Raw genomic sequence first — 17234 nt, 5'->3', positions numbered from 1 at the left:
TGTGTGTGTGTGTGTGTGTGTGTGTGTGTGTGTGTGTGTGTGTGTGTGTTGAGGGCATCGTATCAGCTGGTGTATGCTGTCTGGTTGGTGGCTCAGTGTCTGAGAGATTTCAGGGATTCTGGTTAGTTGAGACTGTTGGTCTTCCTATAGGATTGCCCTCCTCCTCAGCTTCTTCCACCTTTTCCCTAATTCAACCACAGGGGACACCAGCTTCTTTCCATTGGTTGGGTGTAAATATCTCCATCTGACTCTTTCAGCTGCTTGTTGGGTCTTTCAAAGGGCAGTCATGATAGGCCCCTGTTTGTAAACACACCATAGCATCAGTGATAGTGTCTGGCCTTGTGGCCTCCCCCTGAGCTGGATCCCAAGTTGAGCCTATCACTGGACCTCCTTTTCCTCAGGCTCTTCTCCATTTTTGTCCCTGCAGTACTTTCAGACAGAAACAATTCTGGGTCAGAGTTTTTGACTGTGGGATGGCAACCCCATCCCTCCACTTGATGCCCTGTCTTTCTATTAGAGGTGGACTGTGTAAGTTTCCTCTCCCCACTGCATTTCATCTAAGGTCCCTCTTTTTAAGTCCTGAGAGTGTCTCACCTCCCAGATTTCTGGTTCATTCTAGAGGATTTCCCCACCTCCTACCTCTCGAGGTTGTCTGTCTTGATTCTTTCTGCTGGCCCTCAGGACATCAGTCCTATTCTCTCCCCCCCTTTCCCCTCCCTGTCCCCTTTTCATCCAGGTCCCTCCCCCCCCCCCAAATGCTTTCTTCTCCCTCCCAAGTGGGATTGAGGTATCCTCACTTGGGCACTTTGACTTATTAGCCTTCTTGAGTTCTGTGGATTGTATTCTTGGAATTTTGTACATTTTTGTCTAGTATCTACTTATTAGTGAGTACATACCATGCATATTCTTTAGGGTCTGAGTTACCTCACTCAGAATGATATTTTCTAGTTCCATCCATTTGCTGCAAAACTCATGATGTCCTCATTCTTAATGGCTGAATAATATTTTATTGTGTAAATGAACCACATTTTCTGTATCCATTCTTCTGTTGTGGGACATCTGGGTTGTTTCTAGTTTCTGGCTATCACAAATAAGGCTGCTATGAAGATAGTGGAACATGTGCCTCTGTGGCATGGTGGGGCATCTTCTGGGTATATGCCTAAGAGTGACATAGCTGGGTCCTCAGATCTACTTCTAATTTTCTAAGGAACTTCCAGATTGTTTTTCAGAGTGGTTGTACCAATTTGCAATCCCACCAGCAATGGAGGAGTGTTCCTCTTTCTCCACATCCTCAACAACATGTGCTGTTACCTGAGTTTTTTATCTTAGGTGTAAGGTGGAATCTCAGGGTCATTTTGATTTGCATTTCCCTGTTGACTGAGGACTTTGAACATTTCCTTAAGTGTTTCTCAGCCATTTGAGATTCCTCCATTGTGAATTCTCTGTTTAGTTCTATAGCCCATTTTTTTGATTCGGTTGTTTTGGTTTCTGGTGGTTAGCTTCTTGAGTTCTTTAAATATTTTGGATATTAGCCCTCTATCGGATGTGGGATTAGTGAAGATTTTTTTTCCCAATCTGTAGGTTGCCAATTTGTCCTATTGGCTATGTCTTTTGCCTTACAGAAGCTTTCCAGTTTCATGAAGACCCATTTATCAATTCTTGTTCTTAGTGCCTAAGCCATTGGAATTCTGTTTAGGAAATTTCCTTCTGTGCCAATGAGTTTGAGACTCTTTCCCACTTTCTCTTCTATTAGATTAAGTTAGATCTAGTTTTATGTTGAGGATCTTGATCCACCTGGACTTGAGTTTTGTGCAAGATGACAAATATAGAGCCATTTTCATTTTCCTACATACAGACTGCCAGTTAGACCAGCACCACTTATTGAAGATGCTTTCTTTTTTCCATTGTATATTTTTGGCTTCTTTGTCAAAGATCAAGTGTCTGTAAGTGTGTGGTTTTATTTCTGGGTCTTCAATTCTATTCCATTGATCAACACATCTGTCTGTGTACCATGCAGTTTTTATCACTATTGCTCTGTAGTATAGCTTGAGGTCAGGGATGGTGATTGCTCCAGAAATTCTTTTATTGTTAAGAATTGTTTTCACTATTCTGGGTTTTTTGCTTTTCCAGATGAATTTGAGAATTTCTCTTCCATGTCTTTGAAGAATTGTGTCCTGATTTTGATGAGGATTTCACTGAACCTGTAGATTGCTTTTGGTAGATGACCATTTTTACTATGTTAATTCTGCCAATCCATGAGCATGGGAGATCTCTCCACTTTCTGAGATCTTCTTTGGTTTCTTTCTTGGGAGTCTTGAACTTATTGTCTTACAGGTCTTTCACTTGTTTGATTAGAATTATCCCAAGATATTTTATATTATTTGTGACTATTGTGAAGGATGTTGTTTCCCTAATTTTTTTCTCAGCCTGTTTATCATTTGTATAAAGGAAAGCAACTGATTTATTTGAGTTAATTTTATATCCAGCCACTTTGCTGAAGTTATTTATCAGCTGTAGAAGTTCTCTGGTAGAATTTTTGAGGTTGCTTATGTGTACTATCATATCATCTGCAAATAGTAATACCTTGACTTCTTCTGTGAAAAATTGTATCCTCTTTATCTCCTTTTGTTGACTTATTGTGTCCCACCCACCCTCGTCCAGCAAGGATGACGCAATACACGAGCTCTTCTCCAAGCAGTTTATTCAGGACCTTGAATAAGCTTCTCTCTTCTGACCCCAGGGGGAGCATCTCCCAGGCTTAAGTACTCTAGAAATAGCCTACCCCCGTCTGCCACGTGGCAACAGCAGATAGCCCCACATACACGGAAGCAAGCCAGATCACTAGCCACAGCCAAATAAGGACTTGTTTACTCCTAAGAGCACTCACCAACAGGTGGTGGAAGGCAGAGACCAGCGCCATCTTAAGGGCGCGGCACTATGCGGCTCTCCACATTATTGCTCTAGCTAGAACTTTGAATACTATATGAATAGATATGGGGAGACTGGGCATCCTTATCTTGTCCCTGATTTTGGTGGGATTGCTTCAAGTATCTCTCCATTTAGTTTGATATTGGCTGTTGATTTGCTGTAAATTCCTTTTATTATTTTTGGGCATGCTGATATAAAATCCTATCTCATGAAGATAATAGAGTCCTTTAAGGAGGATATAAATAACTCTCTGAAAGAAATACAGGAAAACACGAGTAAACAGGTAGAAGCCCTTAAAGAGGAAACAAATCCCTGAAAGAAATGCAGGAAGCCGGGAGGTGGTGGCGCACGCCTTTAATCCCAGCACTTGGGAGGCAGAGGCAGGCGGATTTCTGAGTTTGAGGCCAGCCTGATCTACAGAGTGAGTTCCAGGACAGCCATGGCTACACAGAGAAACCCTGTCTCAAAAAAAAAAAAGAAAAAAAAACAGAAAAAAAAAAGAAATGCAGGAAAACACAATCAAACAGGTAAAGGAATTAGCTGTCCAAGACCTAAAAGTGGAGGTAGAAACAATAAAGAAAACACAAAGGTAGGCAACCATTGAAATGGAAAACCTAGGAAAAAGGTAAGGAATTACAGATGTAATACAGATGTAAGCATCACCAGCAGAATACAAGAGATAGAAGAGAGAATCTCAGGTATAGAAGATACCTTAGAAGATATTGACACAACTGTCAAACACAGCTCAACACATAAAAAACTACTAACCCAAAACATCCAGGAAATCTAGGACACAATGAAAAGACCAAATCTGAGAATAATAGGAATATAGAAGAGTGAAGACTCCCAGCTCAAAGGACCTGAAAACATCTTTAAAAAAATCATACCAGAAAATTTCTCCAACTTAAAGAAAGAGATGGCCATAAATGTACAAGCCTATAGAACACCAAATAAATTGGACCAGTAAAGAAAATCCTCTTGTCACATAATAATCAAAACAGTAAATGCACAAAACGAAGAAAGAATATTAAAAGCTTCAAGGGAAAAGGGCCAAATAACATATAAAGGCAGACCTATCAGAATTATACCAGACTCCTCAACAGAGACACTAAAAGCCAGAAGCACCTGGACAGAGGTCATGCAGACTCTAAGAGAACACAAATGCCAGCCCAGGCTACTATACCCAGCAAAACTATCAATCAACATAGATGGAAAAAACAAAATATTTCAGGACAAAATCGAATTCAAACAATATCTAGCTACCAACCCAGCCATACAGAGGATTCTAGAAGGAAAACTCTAACACAAGGAGGGTACCTACACCAAAGAAAAAGCAAGATATTAATCATCTCACAACAAAGCCAAAAGGAGAGAATCACATGCACATAATGCCACCAACAAAAACAAACATAACAGGAAAAAACAATCATCTGTCTTTAATATCTCTCAATATTAATGGATTCAACTCAGCTATAAAAAGACATAAGTTAACAGATGCAAACAGGATCTGGTATCCTGCTGCATACAAGAAACACACCTCAGTAACAAATACAGATACTACTTCAGAGTAAAAGTCTGGAAAAAAGTCTTCCAAGCAAATGGTCCAAAGAAACAAGTTGGCGTTGCTATCCTAATATCCAATATTAATTTCAGCCAAAAGTTATCAAATGAGATGAGAAAGGAAACTTCATATTCACCAAAGGCAAATCCACCAAAAGAAAGCCTCAATTCTGAACATCTATGTCCGCCTCCCCCCCCCCAAAAAAAAAAACTTTAAAAGAAGTAAAGTTTCCTTTGTTTCAAGATCTTAGAACCAAGTTTCAGTCCACAATCAGCTGCCTCCATCTCTTTGAGATTGATATGAAACAGGATACCATGGAAGTGGGAGCCATGTGAAAGAGAAGGCTATTCATGTGCTATCACCAATGAAGAGAAAGGGAATGGGAGAGAAAGGGGGAGAGAGTGAGAGTAAGTGGGGAGACGAGTAGGAGGTGAGAAGAGGAGAAGAGAAATTACACCATTTGCTTGGAAGACTTTTTTCCAGACTTTTACTCTGAAGTAGTATCTGTATTTGTTACTGAGGTGTGTTTCTTGTATGCAGCAGGATGCCAGATCCTGTTTGCATCTGTTAACTTATGACTTTTAATATATTAATAAATGTTATTGAAATAATTTTATACATGCACACAATACATTCTAGTCACTGCACCCTAAAAAGAAAAAAAAGAAAAGGGGAAAAACTGTCTCTTCTCTCCATCCTATTCCTGCCAGCTCTGCTTCTTTTCTATAAATCTCTGCCACATTCAAAATGTTTTTCTTCATTTCACAGAACTTAACTGGGGCCATCTGTGTGACTAAGGGTTTTGAACTATCCTTTAGAACACAGTGAGCTCACCAGCAGGTATACAGATGGGATGTTTACTTCCCTGTCACCCATAATTTATTTGCCAATAGTTTAGCTATAAGTGACACTGAGCCTGTGAGCTGCTTTCCCTTGTATATCTGACTGATTGGCAGGTCCAATTAGTGAGGGTACAGAGACAAGAGTTGCAGATGCTATGAGTTCATGATGACCATGATCGTGCCATGCTTACAAGACAGCACTTCACAAGCCTTTTCCATATAGTATGTTGCTATAATCTTTCTAATTCTTCTTTGACAATGTTAGTTGAGCCTTAAGTGGTATTATAAATGTCTTAATTACAAGGATAAGTACTCACCCATCCTTTTATTTTCAGCATCCTGTACAGCCATAAGTACCTGCAGTCACCTCCATTCACTGAAAAGGGAAGCTTTTCTGATGATTGCTGAAAGTAGCTTCTGTCTGTGGTATAAGCACAGATATTCAGAAGGGCATTGATACTATGTCCATTTAGCTAAGCAGCAGTAGAAGCTTCTCCTCTAAGGTCCTAAGACATTCTTGGACCAGGGTTTCTTTGTTTTACCAGCAGTATAGTATTTGTGATGGATTCTATCTTGTGGAGTTGACTTGAAATATAATCAAGAAGCTATTGGTTGCTCCAATCATAGTTGTGCCAATATTGCATCAGTGGGAACCTCTGGCCTGGCAGGTCAGTTATAGCATCATAGAGAGCACAGATGGTTTAAACTGTGGGTGATGCCTTTTCTTCCTCAGCAGCCTGCATAGCACTATGAAACCATGGCAATAGGAAGGAAGCTTCCAACTCAACTCCAACTTGAATTCTCAAGATCATGTTTCCAAGATTTGTGGATTCTCTATACTACCTTATCCAAGATAAGGTCTTATCTACTGATTCTGATGGTCAACAAATAAGAATTACATGAACCTGTATTTTTGTGAGGAACTCCGAGCCTCCATTCCCAACAACTCCTACAATAGTACCCCATGCCTAGATCTGAGTTTTTGTTTTGAAACTCACTACTTCTACACCCTCCCATTCCTTGATACTGAATATTCTCAAGAGATGAGATGGAATCATAAATAATTTTAACCTGAATTTTTCTAACAGCAAAATGTTTCCTAGCCATATATATTTTCTCCTTTGAGAATTCTATGGTTACTCCTCTGGCCCATCTTATAACTGGGTTATTTCCTTGGAATTCAGGTTTTTGGTTTCCATGTACATTCTGATTACTACTAATCTACTGCTAGATATTAACTTGGAAACAGTTTATCTCCTTCTTGCATGAATCTTTGCTCACTTAAGTTATCTTTACTATACAGACTTTTTAGTGTCATGAGATTCAACTTATCTACTACTGGTTTTGCTTCCTGTGCTACCAGAGTCTCACTCAGACAATCCTAAATTATGCTGCCACGTGCAAATGCACTTCCTACATTTTCTTCTACCAGTTTTGAGACTGGATCTTACATTTAGGTCTTTGATCATTTCATGTTGAAATGTTGATGGTGGTAAATAGGCATCTAGTTTCATTATTCTGTGTGTTACCATCTAGGTTGTCCAGTACCATTTGTTGAACAGTCTGTCTTTTCCCAGAGTTTATTTTTGACTTCCTCATCTGCCCCAGCCTGCGGGGATTCGACGAGACCCTAGGGAAGGGGAAGGCGAAAGATAGAACAAGAGACAGGAGGAAGAAGCATAAGTCTGAATGTCTGATCAAGTGCTTAAACTTTATTGTTCGGGTTTCTGTTATAAAGGCAGGCAGGGAGGAGGGTCATCTAGCAGTCAGGGTCCAGGGTCATCCTGTAATTGCAAAGTTCTCTAAGCCCACAAGAATTCCTAGCCCAAATTACTTATCTAAATATTCTCTCACAAGTAAGAAGGCAATTAAAACATTTCTCAGTTCGAGTTGCTTATCTGATTAATAATTTTTTCCTGGCAGGAGGGCAATAAAGTATTCCTTAACTCAGGCTGTTTACTTAACTGACATTTGCTCCTAGGCAGAAGGGAGTCTTGGCGCCCAGCATTCATCAAAGACCGGGTAGCTATGGTTGTGTGGATTTTGCCTGACCCTCTATTCTAGTCCATTGACCTGGGTGTCTCTTTGTATTCATGCTGTGCTCTTTTAATTACTATGTCTTTAGCATTAGTTTGAACTCACAAGAGCTGATGCTTCCCATTATACTGCTGTTGTTCAAGATTACCTTGGCTATCTATAGCTCTTGTGGTTCCGTGTGTGTTTCAGAATTTTTTTTTTTACTATCTGTTAAGAATGACCCTGGGGGGACCGGAGCCATTACAAGGTCCCCTTCAATTACTAGAGGTCAGGCCTCTATCCCCGCCTTCGCAAGATTAGATTCGCCACAGCCCGTCTATACTTAGAGAAGGGAGGAGATGTCAGGGGCATCCCTGCTTACACACTGAAGGCCTAAAATTAGCCATAGGCCTAAAATCAGCAATAGGCCTGTCATACATGTATATTAACACCAAGTCTTGGGTCTCTGTGGATAAACACTGAAACAGATGGCTATAAGCTATTGTAAACAGGCAGTTTATGTGACAATTTACCAGCCTGAGTAGTCATAGACCTTGTAAATAGGTAGCCTTGGCAGATATTACCAACTTAGATAAGGACAAGTGAATCATAAGCAGAGTCATAGTGACCTATCCCCTGAACCCTCACCCAGCCGAAACCCTGTTCTGAAAAATATCTGTATTCCCCCTGAACACCCACGCTCCAGTATCATCCCCTTCCCCACATCCTGCCTTTTTGTGTTTATAAACCCTGTGTGAATGAGTATAAATTACAATTTGAAAAAAAAATAAATTATATATAATAAAATAAAAAATAAATAAATAAACACACGTACACACATACACACACACACACACACACACACAAAGAATGACCCTGGGATCTTAAGTAGGACTGCATTGACTCTACAGAGTGCTTTTGGTAGGGTAGCTGTTTTTACAATATTGGTTCCTCCAAACAATGAACATGTTGAAGGTGTCTTTCCATCTTGTAAAGCCTTCCGTGATTTATTCATAAATGTATCTTAAAGTTTTATTGTAGAGGTCTTTCATTCCTATGGTTAGACTTCCTGTCCAGCATTTTGATTGATTTATTTTACATATTTATTTATTTTTATTTGCTATTTTAACTCATCCATATTTTCAAGATGACATAGACAAGTGAATATACTAAAATGTCTTGAGTGCAGTAACAGTAGAGTCTAAAACCAAGTTTCCCTAATCAAAGAGGTCTTCCCCTTACGGCAGACTGGGTCCTTGGGCTGACTTCCCTAAACTGTTAGAGCACAGTGGATGTAGGGACCTCTCAAACCCTTGAGGCTTATTCATGAGCTGCAGTTTATTAATCTCCTTCACTTGTGGATGAAATTGCTCACTTTTCCTATAAGCTCACTCTTGCTTTACCTTAATTCTACCATCAAATTCAGAACACAAGTCTATCATATGTGAATGTACAAAATCAAACAAGGACAAAAAGGCAGGATTTTTGTTTTACTTTGTTTTGTTGTTTATTTAACCAAGAATTAATGTCAAAGCCATCTAGCAAGGGGCTTGCTTAGTTGTTCACAAGGAATTCATTCCAGGATAAAATTGAGTCTGAGGTCATGTGGGAGAAGTGTCTATTGTTCATTCTCAGGTCTACTCTCTATGATGATAGGTTAGGGCTAAGATGCTTGTTCCCAGGTGTATTCTCTCTATGATGATAGGCTAGGACTAAGATGCCCTGGATAACTGAGGAACTGTTCATCTTCCACATTATATCAGAATGTCTGTAGTTCATTCTCAAAATCCCCAGCATGGGTAGAGTTCCACAGAATTCACTGAGTATTGGTGTAGGCATCATTACAAATGCTTCATCTCTCCTTTTTTCCAGGGGACCTCAGACCTACACTGCCCAGGATTGTTCCAGCCCCCAAAGGTTAGTAAAAGTATAAGACACTAGAGAAGCCAATCATATTTGACTGGTACTTCATCTATCCTTGAGGAAAGGACAGAGAGAGAGGAGGGAGCCTCAGTTTGCAAATTTCTCCAGAATGTAGGAGAGGTTCATACTCAGAGCGGAGTTCCTCCCATTCCCCTTGCTGCTTCACATGGTGACAATAATTCCACCCATTCCCAAACTTAATGCCCAACCATGAACTCTTCTCCCTAGTCAGATAAAATTTCATACTAATAACTGGCCCCAAGAAAGGTAAAGATATTTTATCAATGGCCTTCCAGAGGAAGAAAGGAGCCAGGATGCAGAAGAAAAGAGCAGTTACAGAAAAAGAACAAGAAGTGGGCAGCCAGTCAGAGACCCTGAAGGAGCATTTTCTTGTTCAGTGCCTTTCTCATCTTTACTCTTAGATGTTCCTTCCTTGCTACACTTCATGGACCACCATAGGGAGCAGCTGGTGGCCCGAGTGACATCAGTGGACCCTCTATTAGACAAGCTGCATAGTCTGGTGCTGAGTGAAGAAGATTATGAGGCAGTGCGGGCTGAGATCACAAACCAAGACAAGATGAGGAAGCTCTTCAGCCTCAGCCGGTCCTGGAGCTGGGATTGCAAAGACCAATTCTACCAAGCTCTGAAGGAGACTCATCCTCACCTGATCATGGACCTCCTTGAGAAGTTGGGTGGGGTCTCTGTTAGATCCTGACATCCTGGTGGCTGAAGGGTGAGCACCCTCCTTAGAGTCCTGGCTCTGCCTGACTTTCCATTGTTCCTCAGTTGTTCCATCTGTAACCAATGGCCATCTGAGTTGCCTTTCTTGTGGCAGTGATTCCATGACATTTCTTGGTGATCCATATGATCCCTTTTGGCCTTTCCCAGCCATATGTTCATGTGGAGTGTACACCTGAGAAAATGTCCAGTGAAGCCAGCAAGTCTACACAGGCCTTGTCCCCCATGCTCTTATGATCAGAGTAGCCAGCATAGAGACAATCTGACCCACCATAAAAGCAAGCAAGACTGAGGATCATGGGAATGGAAACAAAGAGATGGTAGCTTCCCCTGGAAAGTGAGTGTCTTATCAATAGGAAAGGAAAGGAGCTTTTTAAACTCATGTTCTGTGCTCAGAAGCAGAGGTGTAGAGATGTCACATCATGCAGCATGGGACTCACTGCCAGAAACACCTGAGATTCACTGCACCTCAGATTCAATTTATCTTGGGCAGTCGCATATGCACAAGCCTTCCGTTCTTGTGATGAATTTGTAAGCCTCACATTTGGTTACATCATCCCATATAGGGGTGCGAGTCACAACTTAAGAAATTGATGTGTGAGTGTAGACCAGATGACTAAACAGAAGGATCAGTGGTTAGGAGCTGTTCTTGGAGATGATCAGAGTCCTACTCCCAGCACCCACTTCAGTCATCTCACAACTGTGGATAACACCAGACTCATGGGATCCAACAGCCTCCTTCCTACTTCTTGTTCACCCATACACACATTCACACACAAAAAATATGTTTTTAATTTTTATAAAAGAATAAATAATAAAATGGATACTTCTCCATTGCTTACCCATCTGCCAGAAGATTATCTCACCAAAATCCACAGTGGGACTTGAGGCTTGTAAGTTTGTGTACTTGTCCCCAGGACAGCCCTGCCAGTCTCTTTCCTCAGGCTAAAACAAAACTTATAACTTAAAATGAAACAAATAAGATAATTACAGGTCAAGTCAATGTTCTTAAACATGTGTGACAGATATGACACACTGGGCTGTCATTCAAGGTTCTTAAATGTGTGTGACAGATATGACACACTAAGCTGTCAATCAAGGTTCTTAAACATGTTTGACAGATATGGCACACTGGTCTGTCAACCAAAGTTCTTAAATATGTGTGACAGGACACACTGGGCTGTCAACCAAGGTTCTTAAATGTGTATGGCAAATATACTGAGCTTTCTTGTAAATAAGTAAAAGTGCTAAAATATTAGTAAATACTAATTTTGTAGTCTGAGATTCTTAAAGTCTATAAAGAGGGAATATATTCATGTCTACTAAATGTGATTTCATGAACTATTGGTTTATAAAACACAGTCACCTCACTTTCTCTTGTTTCCTGCCATGCAAGGTCACCAACTGTTCGGTCTAACCCATGCCTTCATACTGATTTGGTTAGGATGGGCTGAGACACAAGCCCTGACAGAACAGACTTTCTATGGCCAACAGCAAATCTGCACTGAAACAGCATCCATAACTGAGGTTCTCAATCTGGTTCCTCCAGACAAGCCTCCTGGAAAGTGATCAGGACAGGTTGCTTCAATCAGATAATGGTGCATTTGAATGGAAAACAGTGTTAGTGAATAGAATATCTCAGTATTAAATTTTCTTCCAAGAAATGTTATTCTTCTCTGGGCTGGGTGTCTAAAGCTGCACTCTGCAGCCTGCACAACTCAAGTCCCTTTAATATAAACACACCTTGTGGTACCAGCAAGAGACAACTGAAACTTCCGCTAAGTGTCAGGTTCTGTAAAGAGTCCAAAGGGACAAAAAATACTTAGAAATAGAGGCTTTAAAGTACATTCATCTAACATAAGCCAGTGATTTGGGAGAAATATACTTTATACAATAAAAAAATTATTGATGTTTACATTTTTGTGTTAATGATAATTAAACCCGATTACAATAGTAATTTTCTTAAAACTGATCTTTAAGATGATTAAGAGTTCATCATTTTTAAATGTCCTACATAAGGAAAACTTATTAAGGAATATAAAATGGCAACTATCTGCTTAAGTAGTACTCTGCTGGGAAAAAAAAAAAAGCTTTCTTCTTTTTAACCATAAATGCCCATTAATGGAGACTGTTTTGTGCCAAGCTACTAACTGTAACTTAGCTGTCAAAATGTATTTATCTCTGTAACCTGATATCTCTAGTCACAACAGAGAGCAGAATGATCTAGTTTCTTTGCTGAGGCAGGTGTGAGGAGGGAGTCTAGGTGAGAGCATATCTGTGTTTTCAAGGCTTGTCCTTCCTTATGATGCTATAATTTTTTATTTAACTTTTTTGTCTTCCAGGAGAAACATTACAAAATCAAAAACCAAAAGTTTTCAAGTCCTGACACCTCAAATGTTTTACTACTTTTTAACCAAAAAATCTTTTTGTAGTCTATTTAAAAAATTCTTCTTATTCCAAAATAATCATGATTAGCATAAAATGGGCGTGTATCTTTAAAGTAATTCCTTTTAAAGGAAACTTTTTTATATAACCTAAACATTAAAGATTTGTAAAAAGTCATAATCTAGCAAAAGTCAAGGAAATCCAATCATACTCCAAGTCTTTCTCCTCCAGAAACCAGTATTGTTATATTCTTTCCACTCAGATCTAATTTTCTATCTTTTTTCCTTCTGGAGTAATTTCAATCTGTAGCATCTTCTAACATCATAGTAACAAAATCATCAAATCCTAGCAGTATGCCAACAATTTCTTTATCACTCCCCATCATGATGTGAATTCTCAATCTTATACACTTGTCCATAAAGTCTAGTCTCAGGAGCTCAACAGGTTTTCGGTTGTGTTTGCCACTATGGCCACCCTGGATGTATGGTTTAATTTAACCAGTGAGCAGTGCTTCCCTCAAGGTGTGGCAGCCATCTTTGGTCTGGGCTGTGTATCTGCTGCTAAAGGAAACTAACCTCTGAATTCTCCTCACCTCCATTTGTAATCTGAGGCTTATGGTTGGTTGCAGTTCTTACCATCATGGCTAGGAGCATGTCGGCAAGCTGGCAGTAGTTGAGACCTAACAACCTGATCCACAAACACGAGAGAGAGAGAGAGAGAGAGAGAGAGAGAGAGAGAGAGAGAGAGAGCGCAGACTTTTGTAGCAAGTCTGAAGCAAGTCTGAATTGGGCTGTTTCACATAACAGACTGCAGCAAAACAAGCAAACCTTCTCAAGATGGATAGTGTTTGCCTAAACCAACAGAATCCCCTGATAAGGGACAAGGACAGGCAAGACATGAAAACATAACTAGCTGTGTGAGTCTGGAGTTATCTCTGTTGCTTTCACACTGAGCGACCCTAGGAACCAAAGTTTACGTTGATTCTGGGCATACAGAGCCAAAGGATGAACTTTAGTTTAAGAGTTCTCTTCTGGCCGGGTGGTGGTGGTGCACACCTTTAATCCCGGCACTTGGGAGGCAGAGGCAGGCGGATTTCTGAGTTCAAGGCCAGCCTGGTCTACAGAGTGATTTCCAGGCCAGAGATATACAGAGAAACCCTATCTTGAAAAACCAAAAAAGAAAAAAAAAAGGAAATAAGAGTTCTCTTCTGAGCTTCATGCAATCTCTTTACTGTAATTGCCTATAAAATCATAATCAAAAAGCAGATCATATACTTCCAACATCACAGGATTGTACCAGACCTGCTGGCACAGGGTTGAACAGCCTCTGAGGGGGAGCAAGGATTAAAGATAGGAAAGGCAGAAAGAAGATACAAGAGACAGGTATTGGAGGACTGGAGGTCAATACCATGACAGCCTCGAGTTTGTTTATCTTAGCCTTTTTATACTACACAGTACCATGGGAAGCAAAGCCACAAGCTAACAGAAACAATTGCTGAAGTATACACGTAAAACATTTTTTCTCATCCAGAAGCCTCCCTGTTCCTTCCACCAAGGACAATAGAACGTTCAGCCTCTCACTTTGAACCTCAAGTGCACCTTCATTTGTCCTTCCTTGCCTCAGCAGGCCAGGAAATCTGTCAACAGACCTTGACCTGCTTTGACTCAATTGGCAGGCAGATCTCTCTCTCTCTCTCTCTCTCTCTCTCTCTCTCTCTCTCTCCCTCCCTCCCTCCCTCCCTCCCTCCCTCCCTCTCTCTCTCCCCTTCAGAGAAGCAGCAAACAGCTCCTGACACAGGATATACATTACCATTCCAAAATGTCATAGTGAGGGAATGGTGGACCAAAAGCAAGATGGAAACCCAGTTGGACAAATTCCAATCTCTACATCAACATGTCTAACAACTCCTTTCTACTTTGTTAACTACAACACATTTCTTTCTGTTTGGCTGTTATCCACCCCATTAGCAGATTTCCTCTGCAGCTGTTCCATGGCTCTGGCATCTCTAACATCTTGGGGTCTCCAAGACAATTTCCACTTCACAGCTTCTGTTCCAGTGTCTGAGCTCCACACATGATCTTCTGAAATCCTCCAAGGGCTTTGGTCACTTCTCCAGCTCTGCCCTCTGAAGCACTGTGGACTCTGGCTGAATCTACTCCACTGCTGATACTATTCTTGATGGTCATCCCATGGTACCGGCATCTACAATATGCTAGGATCTTCCACTGCAACTGGGCTGCACTTTCACCAATAGCCTCTCATAGGCTTTCTTCATGGTGTCAAGTCTCAACTTCTTTGCACTACCCTTTCAGTCCTGGGCCTTCAATCACCACTAAGACTGCACCTTCACCAATGGTCTTTCCTAGCCTCTCACAATACCAAGCCTCAGATGCCCTCCATGAACCTTCATGCCTTCAAAACCAGTACTACTTGGGTGATTCTTATGCTTTATCAAGTCTGGCTGCCAGCATGAGGTCTATCTCTGGAACCCAGCTTCTTTGTGCTCTCAGGAAAAACTTCCCATAATATTTCACCTCAGTGATGCTGGTCTTTTCTTAATCACTGCTAATTTATTAGCTTCAAGTAACCAGCATCAATTGTTCCAGTACCTCTATTCTTGACTCTAGAGTCAGAGTCACATTGCCAGATCTGCCAAATTCTATGGCTTGCTGGGGTTGGAACATGCCCCCTTATTTTATTACATCTTCACCAGCTTTCTGTTTTCAATGCTTTCCTTCACTGCTTAAGCTCAGCAGTTCTGGAACTTGCTCTGTAGACTAGGTTGACATTGAACTCAGAGATCTGCATGTCTCTGTCTCCTTAGTTCCCGGATTAAAGGTGTGTGCCACTATGCCTAGACCTAAGCTTTTGTTTTAACCTGGAACTTGCTCTGTACCAGGTTAGCCTTGAATTTGAAGATCTGCTTACCTGTATCCTGGGATTAAACGTGTGTACCACCACTCCTGGACCTAAGCTTTTATTTAATTCCTCTTCAGAAGATCTTTATAGGTTCTAGATTTTAGTTCATTTCAGATATAGTCAAGTTGACAACCAAGTATAACCATCACAATCCATCCCTTATCAATTTGACACACAAGAATATCTCATGTCTAGATGGAAACAACAACCAGGTCATCTTAACACCTAATATGATGTAACTATACTTTATTAAACTTTGAACACATAAACAATAAGCTTATCTGGGTGAGATCTTTCCCCAAGGTCACCACTCCCTTAATTTCATTCAATATCCCTAAAAACAGGATTTAGCTCCATTCTATTTCCTAGTGTCTCTTTAATCTTCAAACCATATATTTTGTATTTTTCATTTCTCAGTTTGCTACACTTGATCAAAATGCTCTTCATAAGAGTGAACCACAGCCAGGCAGTGGTGGCGCACGCCTTTAATCCCAGCACTTGGGAGGCAGAGGCAGGTGGATTTCTGAGTTCGAGGCCAGCCTGATCTTCAGAGTGAGTTCCAGGACAGCCAGGGCTACACAGAGAAACCCTGTCTCGAAAAACAAAAACAAACAAACAAAAAAAGTGAACCACAGGAGAGTCTATGCTAGTTTTTATGTTTGTTTGTTTGTTTGTTTGTTGACATTTCCTTTGTCAGTGTAATTAATCCGAATCTCTTCAGCTTAGCCTTGGGCAGACTCTTCAGAAAAGGGCAAAAACCAGCCACACACTTCACCAAAATATCACAAACATGATCTCTAGGCAACATACTAAGATTCTTCTCTTCTGAAATCTCTTGATTCAGGCCCCCAAAGTTCAAATCACTCTAAGCAGCACTGTCTTCCATGTTCCTATTAGTATGGCCCATTAAACCCCACTTAAAGCATTCCACTGCTTTACTAATCTGAAGTCCCAAAATACATTTCTCCAAACAAAAGCATGGTCAAACCTATCCCAGCAATACCCCAGTGCCTGGTACCAACCGCTGTCTTGGTTATAATTTTATTGCTGTGGGGAGACACCATGACCAAGACAACTCTGATAAAGCCAAGCATTTCATTGGTGCTGGCTTACCATTTCAGAGGGTCAATTCACTATCATCATGGCAAGAAGTATAGCAGTGTCCTTGTAGATATGGTGCTAGAGAGGGAACTGAGAGAGAACTCTCATCTTGATCTAGTGATAGCCATAAGAAGACTGTCTTCCACAGGCAGCCGGGGGAAGCTCTGATTCCACACTGGAAAGACCTCAGGCAAAGGAAGCCTCAAAGCCCACCTACAAAGTGATGCATTTCCTCCAATAAGGCCACACCTCCGGATAGTACTACTCCCAATGGCTAAGCATTCACCACATGAATCTATGTGGGCCACACCTATTCAAACCAACACAATCCCCCTCCCCCATTATAATAACCGTAACCCCAAGGTCTTCCCCATCACCTCAGAATGCATATGAATATATTTATGTTAGAGTTCTTATTTTTCTCTACAAAGCTGATTTCCTTGAGTCAACAATGCCACAATGGCCCTTAGTACTCAGCCTAAAATAGTTCCTGTAAACCTTCTAGCCCTAGCAGCATGGTGGATGTTCCTTCCCAGGGCCCATGACTCTGTGCTGCAGAGGTTACTCAATATCAGTACTCAGTCTCAGTGGATACTCAATCTCAGTCTCCCTTTGTGTACTTCCATAAACATTCACTAAACACTGACTTTATGACAAGCGCTACTAATCACAAAACAGAAAACACAGTTGCTGCCCTATGGACCTCACGACTTGAGAGAAAAGATGGTCTTCTGCTCTAATTATCATATGGCATAACATCTGCAACGGTCAACCACATACGAGGTACCATAGAAGAGAGTGTTGACACAAGTGGACCAGAA

General features: G+C 40.8%; 1 protein-coding gene and 1 pseudogene across 1 annotated transcript in view; one reads left to right on the top strand and one right to left on the bottom strand.

The window, feature by feature from the left end:
- LOC114637694 (NACHT, LRR and PYD domains-containing protein 1a-like) overlaps positions 1–9985 on the top strand; it is a 33363-nt gene extending 23378 nt beyond the window's left edge. Inside the window, exons 11-12 of the mRNA XM_028785966.1 lie at positions 9220–9264; positions 9693–9985. Of these exons, the coding sequence (XP_028641799.1) occupies positions 9220–9264; positions 9693–9985 (338 nt within the window). The remainder of the gene's footprint in view (positions 1–9219; positions 9265–9692) is intronic.
- Positions 9986–12598: 2613 nt separating this feature from the next.
- Positions 12599–12775, bottom strand: LOC114637647 (annotated as a pseudogene).
- Between the last annotated feature and the right edge of the window lie 4459 nt (positions 12776–17234).

The sequence above is a fragment of the Grammomys surdaster genome, unplaced genomic scaffold, assembly GCF_004785775.1.
Source record: "Grammomys surdaster isolate TR1022 unplaced genomic scaffold, NIH_TR_1.0 125368, whole genome shotgun sequence".
Lineage (NCBI taxonomy): Eukaryota > Metazoa > Chordata > Mammalia > Rodentia > Muridae > Grammomys > Grammomys surdaster.
The sequence above is the reverse complement of the archived record's forward strand: the minus strand, read 5'-3'. Positions and strand labels throughout refer to the sequence as shown.